This window comes from Pinus tabuliformis, chromosome 4_2 (assembly GCF_031772625.1).
Source record: "Pinus tabuliformis cultivar Carrire ecotype Pingquan chromosome 4_2, CPIR1, whole genome shotgun sequence".
Lineage (NCBI taxonomy): Eukaryota > Viridiplantae > Streptophyta > Pinopsida > Pinales > Pinaceae > Pinus > Pinus tabuliformis.
Genome location: NC_142304.1, coordinates 258,545,683 through 258,554,965, shown reverse-complemented (window position 1 = coordinate 258,554,965; position 9,283 = coordinate 258,545,683). Strand labels below are relative to the sequence as shown.

The window sequence follows — 9,283 nt, the reverse complement described above, 5'->3', positions numbered from 1 at the left end:
ATATCCTCCACTTTCTTCTCAATTCTTGTTAATGGCATTCCTTCAATACCTTTTCAATCGACCTATCAATAAAGTAGGGGTCTTTCCGGGGGATATGGACTCAGCGATGAGACACCGCGCAGAGAAAACTATGGTACCTGCTTAGCTTAGCCCGAATGCCCCCACTGATCATTGGTGAGATCCGATCCCCTCTATTGAATGGGGTCCCGGCTCGTTCCTCTCCTTATCAGTCGAGCAACTCAAGTTCCTCTCCTTATCAGTCGAGCAACTCAAGTTCCTCTCCTTATCAGTCGAGCAACTCAAGTTCCTCTCCTTATCAGTCGAGCAACTCAAGTTCCTCTCCTTATCAGTCGAGCAACTCAAGTTCCTCTCCTTATCAGTCCCTCTAGAGGTATCCATCAAGGAGATCCCCTCTCCCCCTTTCTCTTTGTTCTCATGGCCGAAGGGTTAGGACGCATCATCAAGAATGCTCTTCAATCTCAACAGCTAAGGGGAATCTCTCTCCATAACTCCCCTGCCATCACTCACCAACAATTTGTAGACGATAACATGTTGTTTGGGCATCCTTCAGTCCAAGAAGCCCAAACTTTCAGATCCCTTCTCGATGATTTCTCGGAAGCATCTGGAGCTAGCATCAATACTGTTAAATCCCAAATCTTCTTTTTCACACTCCCTCCACAACTCAAACCACTATAGCCCGCATTTTCGGATTCCCTATTGCCTCTCTCCCTTCCAAATATCTTGGTGCTCCCTTAACTGATTCTGCTCTCAAGCACACCTCTTGGCAATCGCTTCTGGACAAATTAGAAGCCCAGCTCACTTCCTGGACCTTTAGAGCCCTCAATATGGCTAGTCGTCTAGTGCTAGTCAAGGTTGTTTTGCAATCAATGCCACTGTATCTCTTCTCTGTTTTGGCAGCGCTGAAATGGGTGCTTAAAAAAATAAAAAATCTACAACGGAACTTTTTATGGGGATCTTCTGGTCAAAATCGCAAATGGGCACTGGTTAAATGGGCAACAGTTTTCCTTCCAAAAAAACTTGGGGGTATTGGTCTTCGGGACCCTCAACATAGTAATGCAGTCATGGGAGCAAGAATATGGTGGAAATGGCTCTCTGCTCCGCATACGCCGTGGGCCATCCTCTGGACTGCCAAATATGCAAACAACAGAATGCCAGACGATTTAATTCGGCTTACAGATACGGGAAAAGGCATGATCCAACAACACAATTTCTGGGAAATAAGAAATGGCAACAACGCCTGCTTCTGGGCTGACTCTTGGCAGCAAAGACCCAGGCTCAACGACATGATTAAACCACCACATACAGAGGACTGGGATGAGCATCAATTGGACACAGTCAACCAGTACTAGACTCCCACCCTCAATCAGGGATATAGACAATGGATAAGCTCGGTGAACATCATCAGGCAAGGAACAGAGTTAATGCACAAGGAGATGGACACAAAACTCACAAACAGGAAAATTAGATTTTCCGATAAGAAGGACATCTTGCGATGGGGATACACTCCACGTGGAACTTTTACCACTCAGGAGGCGTACGACCTGTTGATTAGTACTCAGAATATCAAGGACCCTCTTTGGGACAAAATCTGGTCTCCCAAAATATGGCCCAAGATTTCTACCTTCCTCTGGCTGTTATGTCATAAAAGAATCCTCACATGGGACAACTTGAGGAAACGAAGCTTCCACGAGCCCTCAATATGCCCCAACTGCAAACATCAGGAAGAAACCATACAACACCTCATGGATACTTGCAACTTAGCAAACAAACTTTGGGAAAAAACAAGCTTCAGATGTCAAAAAGAAGGCAAAGTAAAAGGAGACATTACCAGCACCATCCGCAATTGGGCAAACAATCCGTACAAGAGAAATCTGCTAAACACATTGTGGAAAATTGTCCCAGGTCTTCTCATCTGGACTTTATGGAAGGAAAGAAACCACCGCATCTTCAAGAATCAATCCACACCCATAGAGGTCATATGGAGCAATCTATGCAATAATCTTCAGGAAACCTTAGCACTCCAAACCTGGCTCAAAGATGATTTTCCCACCTCTCCACAGGAGCAGAACATCTGGAAGAATTGGAATTTGAGGATTAACCAGCCACAGGAAAACCCCAGTAAATCCTTCTTAAATCACAAAACCTCCAGCAAGTGGCTCCCTCCGCCACCAGGAATTTCCCAATTAAACTTTGATGGAGCCTCCAAAGGCAATCCAGGCATGGCAGGTTATGGGGGAATATTCAGGGATCACAATGGCAAACCTCTTCTGATTTTCCTGGGCACAATTGGATGGGACATGAACAACTCAGCTGAGCTTGAAGGATTGTGGCAGGGCCTTCAACTAGCGCAGCAGCATGGCTTCTTTCCTCTAGTTATTGAAGGAGACTCTCAGATACTCATCAACATGACTAATCTAATTCTACAAGGGACCCCTGCTCACAAAATGGTCTACAGTTGGAGATTAGCAGCTCGTCTAGAGCTCATTGAACAATGGCTCACAACCAACAGAGCAATCACATTCAAACATATCAGGAGGGATGGTAACAAAGTGGCAGACCTCCTAGAAAATTTGGGGGTGGCCAGTGATCAAACATTATACTCAAGATCGCTCAATATTATAAAAGATGGAATCCAATTACAGGCATGCACTGCACTGGTGCAAAATGATTCAGCACCCCCGGCTGCGGGTGTTTAAAACCGCATTAATGTGGATGGGACGTTGGTCTGGCAGGTGGCTTGGCTATAGGACCACTTGTGTTCTCATCCACGGTGATTTAAGGTGAGACTCTGTCACCCAGCCAACGCCATTAATCTGGTACGTAGGACGAGACCTCCCCTGCAATTCTAAAACCATGGATTCGGATAGTCTGCAACACCTTGTTCTGCCTCCAACCTGCTCTTGCCACCCTGATGCCGCGAAGCCGAGCTCTCGCACGAAGACAGGAAGGCGTTGCAGTATCCTGAGTTGTGTAGACTTGGGAAACAGAATTCATTTCTCCCATACTGCTCTTTGCACTCTGCAGCTTAATTCCTCAGCACCTGCTTCAGTCTCTGGTTTGGGAAATCCTGTTATCTTCAGCGTAGAGTCTGCTGCCCATTCCCAGCTCACAGATAGAAATTCTGTCTTCTCGGCCCACACCATCTTGCACCACCCCACTCATAGAACTATGCCGCGGATTCGTCATCACATGCGCAGTAGGCAAGGCAGCAATCGAGGCCGAGCCATCTTCCCCCCCTCCTCCTCCCTCTGCGTCGGCCTCTCCATCGTCCTCCCCATCCTCCATTCCATCCATGAGCTGCTACCCTGCCACCCGTAGCGCAAGAGGTCACGCTCATCCTGGCGAAGCTCAAAGGGTCACTGCTGCTACCCAGACAGTCAATCTCCCTATGTCCCCTCACCAACCCCATCAATCTGCTCAATTTCGCTTCCTCTGCACTTTGAACAGACCCGCCATTATAGCCACCATCTCTATGGAATTCAAAGAGGAGACCTACCCGCAAACCGTCCTAGCCCACAACATTGGGAAGACCCTAGTTCAAATGCCTCCCACCTCTGCATAGGAGAAGCCGAGCACCAACACTCAGAAGATGGCTCAGGTGCAGTCTGCAACAAGCAAGCCGAAAGCCTCGGGTAGCAGTGACACCATCAAAGGCAAAGGCAAGACGACATAGGACAATCCGGGAGGCAAGAAGGTAGCTGAGTATGATTGGGAGGATTACAGATGCTTGATAGTGGAGGAGCCACCACTGCCTACCAACACCTAGCACATCCATGCAGACAGGTTTCGCCACCCAGCTCAGTTTTTTTATGGGTTATTTTAATGTTTTCTTTTTTTCAAAAATGGGGTCATTTTGAGGAACTTGCAATAATGGACTATTTTGATTTAAAAGATAGCACCCCTGTGCGGGTAGCCTTTTCCACTGTCTTTCGGACTGGTTTCCCCTTCGGGCAATCTCGACTCAGTTTTTTTTATGTTTAAACTTGCTATATCTCTATCCAGACCGACAGAGGCCAGAGACTCGTTGTAATTTTTCTGTTACTATAATAGAATTAATTTTACTTAGAAAAAAAATATAATCAGAGCCTACATAACAATAATAATGTAAGGGCACAATAATAAAAATGGTGGGCTTATACGGGGCACAACAATAACAATATGGGAAATACATGGGAACAATAATAACAATAGGGGGTTACACTAACAATAATAATAAGGGGGATACACTAGTATTATAGGGACCTAACATGCCCCTCTCCAAAAAGATGTTGTCCTCAACGATTGAGTAGTTCCAGATGCTTTTGTATAAAATTCTTACCCTCCCATGTGGAATCTTCAATGGGTAAGTTCTTCCACTTAAAGAGATACTATGAAATTAATAGATTCCGTAGCTGTCAGGTTCTTGTTTCCATGAATGCTTTAGGATCAAATATGATTTTTCCTTCTTTGTCAAGTTATAGAAACATTGTTTAAATTGTGATATTGTCACTGATAACCTTCTTTAAGCATGAAACATGGAAAACTAGGTGTACACGGGAAGATGCAAGCAACTCCATTTTTTATGCCACGGTACCAATATTTTGCAACACCTTGTAAGGACCATAGTACTTGGGTGATAATTTATTATCCTTCTTAGCTTTCTTGAGGGACGTTTTCTTGTATGGTTGTAGTCATAAAAATACCCAGTCTCCTACATCAAAACTTCTTTCATTGTGATGCTGATATGCCTGTTGTTTCATTCAATTATGCGCCAAAGTGAGGTTATCCTTTAAGAGTTGGAGAACTTGTTGTTGATGCTAGATGTGATCTTACACTGCTTGAACCTTAGAATTTTCTCTTAAATATGATGTGATGGATGGTGGATGATATCCATAAAGTGCCATAAATGGGGTCATTTTTGCTGCAGTATGGAAGGAAGTGTTATACCACCATTCAGCCATAGGTAACCACTTGACCCATTATGTTTGTTTATCAGATACAAAGCAATGAAGATATCCTTCCAAAAATGTGTTCACTATCTCATTTTGATGATCAGATTGAGGATGATGAGATGAGATATGAGCTAATTGAGTAGCATGACAAGAAATTAATTCTGTCCAAAAGTTTCCAATGAAAATGGGATCTTTTTCACTTACAATAATCTTTGGCTTTCCATATGTAGCTTTTGAATTGTTTCCATAAATGAAATAGCAATTGTACTGGCTTTGAAAGGATGAGATAATGCACAAAAGTGTGCATACTTGGTAAGTATATCAACTAGCAATGATGACACTCTTTCCTTCAGAGTTGGGTAAACCTATGATAAAATCCTTTGATACCTCTTCCCAACATTGACTTGGAATGACTAAAGGTTGTAACAGACTTGGGGTCTTAATTGTCTCAACTTTATTTTGTTTGCAAACGAAATATTCTGCCACAAACTTCTCAATATCAGATTTAAGGCCATCCCAAAAAAATTCTTTCTTCACCGTGTGATAAGTCCTTTTAAAAAATAGTGAGTACCCTCCTAAGGGGGAGGTGTGGAATTCCAAAAGAATATTTTGTTGTGTTGGGAATTCTTACAAATATATATGCGATCCTTGTACTATAATGAATAATTTTTCCATCTAAATGTATCAAGTGTATTGGGATCTTGTAGTAAATTTTGAAGGAGTGTCCACACCTCTTCCGTTATCTAGTCAGGTTGCGTAATAGAAATGGCACAAAGTAATGCTTCCACATCCTCATCCTTTCTTGAAGTGCATCTACAACAACATTTTGCTTCCCTTTTTAGTAGATGATTTCAAATTCATAGCCCAACATCTTTGTGACACATTTTTGTTGCTCTTCTGAAGATGATATTTGTTCCAAAAAGTATTTAAGACTATCATGATCAGTTTTTACCTTAAAGTGTCTTCCCATTAGGTAAGGTCACCATTGCTTTAGTGCATGTAGTATTTCCAACATTTCCTTCTAATAAATAGGTTTTTGGGAATAATTTCCTTTGATTGGACGAATTTCAAAAGCAACGAGTCTTCCTTCTTGCATTAAAACAACACCAATTGCATTTCCCGAGGCATCACATTCCATAATAAAGGTTTTTGTGAAGTTTGGAGTTGCTAAGACTGATGCTTGAATTATTGCCTGTTTAAGATGTTCAAATGCCTTAGTTGCTTCTAGAGTCCAATAAAATGCATCTTTCTTTAGTAATGTTGCTAGAGGTGCTGCTATTCTCCCATAATTTTTAACTAACTTGTGATATTACCCTGTCAACTCGAGAAATCCTTGAAGATGCTTTATGGTTGTGGATATTTTCCATTCCTTAATGGATTTAATTTTATTAGGGTCTACCTTAACACCTTCATGAGATACAATATGGCCCAAATATTCCACCTCCTATACTCCAAAGAAACATTTATAGGCTTTGTCATATAATTATTTCTCCTCCAATTGTTTGAGCACCCTGTCAACATGTTAAACATGATCCTTCCAAGACTTGTTGTAGATTAGTATATCATCAAAAAATGCAAACACAAATTTTCTAAGGAAGGGTTTGAAAATGGAATTCATCAAACGTTGAAATTTGGAAGGTAAATTAGTAAGGCCAAAAGGCATAACTTAAAATTCATAATGACCCTCATGAGTTTTGAATGTTGTTTTCGTAATGTCTTCAGTTTTCATTCTAATTTGATGATATCATGAATGAAGGTCCAACTTGGTGAAGTAAATTTCTCCATGTAATTCATCTATCAATTCATCAATTCCAAGAATGGGAAATTTATCTTTAATAGTGAGCTTGTTGAGCTCCCTATAATCTGGACACAAACGCCATTATCCATCCTTCTTGTGCACTAATACTAATGGAGCAGAGAAATAACATTGACAAGGTTGAATTATACCGACCTCTAGCATTTCTGCAACCATATGTTCGATTTCACTCTTTTGGGCATAGGGATATCTGTAAGGCATGATGTTTGGAGGAACACGTCATGTAATCAAATGAATAGCATGGTCATGATCACAAATAGGTGGTAAGCATTTGGTAGTCTCAAATACCTTGGAATGATTATCCAATACTTTTTGTAAATTTGGAGAAATAAATGATTTTGATGTTTGAACCTATAGCGAGCATAATTATGCAATTACAACCCGTTGTTATTTCTTCAGAAGATTTTTCATGCATTAGAGTTGATTATCTTTCCTAGTTTCCTTGTGATGCCCCTTAATTCAACTTCCTTTCCTTCCCAAAAAAAATTCAAGAAAATTTATTGAAAATTTAAATTTATCGTCCCCAAAGATTATAACCATTGGAATCCTAGTACAACATCAACACCACCCATTGGAATGGAAAGCATTGAACTATTAAATACATATTCCCCCATGGTTAGTTTGATATTATGACACTTTCCGGAGAAATTTAAAGTTTCCCCATTTGCAACCATCACTTGACACTCTAGTGCTGGATATAGGAAGAAATTCAATTCCTTGGCTATCTTACAATGAATAAAATTATGGGTACTACCCGAATCTATCAACACTATTACCTTTTTCTTCTTGTTATATCCTTCTATCTTGAGAATTTTAGGAGTGGTAATTCCTACCAATGCATTACAGGATATGGTAAGATTCATATCTTCTTTCTCTAGGGTTAGTTCTTGGTGTATATCTTCATCTTTTGATTTTTCTTGTTCATTTTCTTCCTCCTCTTCACAATCTATGTAAAATAATTTCTTCTTAGCACACTTATGACCTTTAGTGTATTTTATATCACAACTGTAACAAAGCCCTTTTTCTTTTTTTCCTCCAATTATTGTGGTGTAAACATTGTAGGTTATGAAAGGTTAGGAGGAACAACACTTCCATATTTATAGTTGTGAGTAGTAGAATTCCATGTTTCCTTAATTTTGCTTTCAACTTTTCTTGCCACCTGGAATGCCTTCTCAAATAAATCAAGTTCCCAAAGGAGAACCTCATGTTGTATGTTATCATTTAAAGTCCCTATGAATACATCAATCCTATGCTCCTCTGGAATATCAGTTACCCTAATATTCAATTTTTGGAAGTCCTCAATGTGCTCCGCCATTGAACCCTTTTGGTTGAGATTTATCAATTGGATAAATAAGGTGTTGCTCTTTTTATCCTCATAATTTGCTATCATTTCCTTTGTAAAAATTGACCAAGTGAAAAAATGTCTATGAGAAAAAAACCATTGATACCATACAAACTGTTTGGGTTCTAAATATAAAGATGCAATGTGTACCTTTTGTGTGTGTTGTACATCATGGAGATCAAAATATTGCTCCATCTATAGTATCCATGTTACTATATCCTTGCCATCAAAATTCCTCATATCTATATTTGGGATTTTGTTGGTATTCAACCCAAAGTTAGAGTCTTTAAAGTCATTATTAGCATTCCTTTTATTCTCATCATGAGTTTCATGGAATACCTTGTTGCCATTATGAAGCATTTCTTGTAGCAACTTTGTCAAACCTTCCATATTAACATTCATGTCATACTTCAAATCTTCCATGTCTTCTTTTAAACCATTCTTCAAAGCTTCCATTTCATTTTTGGTTACTCTTTGCGAGAGCGAAATTTGTGGCACTTGTTCTCGTAATTTTGATATATCATGTTGCATTTTTTCCTCTTCTTCATGCGTCATAGTAGATATTTATGGTTGCTTACTAGGTGTGTCCATTTATTTGATTCAAGGCATTTTGGAATCAAGTAAATATATCTATACTTCACTATGCTGTTTGAATCACTTCAAATTGATTTTTAAACAAAAGTTTTACAATTTAAAAAAAATACACACTTTTTTCTTGTTTTTTAGGAGCTCGATATTGAAATTTTGTATCTCTATAATTTCTGCTCTCCAAGGTCTGAAATTTCATCCTATGGTATCCTATGAGTCTTCTTTCCAACCCCTTAAGTCAGACCGAGATTTGATTCTTCAAGAAAGAGTTATTCCCAATCTCCCACGATGACCTTATTATAGACTGGTTCAGTAGAGAAAACTTGTACAAAGTGCCACGTGTCACTGTTTTGACCTTCAGACCTAAAAATGATAGAAGAAAAACTACATTCCATTAAATTTTGGTCACTTATTACAAAATTAAGATCTGATGCTTAGAGAGAAAGTTATGACGATTTTCCCTAGGTCACATGTTTGAGATGGAATGCTGGAGCTTGCAAAAACCACAACTTCCTCTGATCATTTATCTGAAAATATAGTGAACCAAGATATGAAATTCTTACAATAAGTTTAGAATATTTCAAC

General features: G+C 39.6%; 1 protein-coding gene across 1 annotated transcript; it reads left to right on the top strand.

The window, feature by feature from the left end:
• The first annotated feature begins 2,240 nt into the window (after positions 1-2,240).
• On the top strand, positions 2,241-2,717 carry LOC149168974 (uncharacterized). Its single transcript, XM_089425034.1, has one exon. It carries the CDS (start codon positions 2,241-2,243, stop codon positions 2,715-2,717), a length of 477 nt encoding a protein of 158 aa, XP_089281160.1.
• Positions 2,718-9,283: the final 6,566 nt, after the last annotated feature.

Excerpts from the sequence above, each read along its gene's own strand:
- LOC149168974 (XM_089425034.1), top strand. The coding sequence starts at position 2,241 with ATGGCAGGTTATGGGGGAATATTCAGGGATCACAATGGCAAACCTCTT.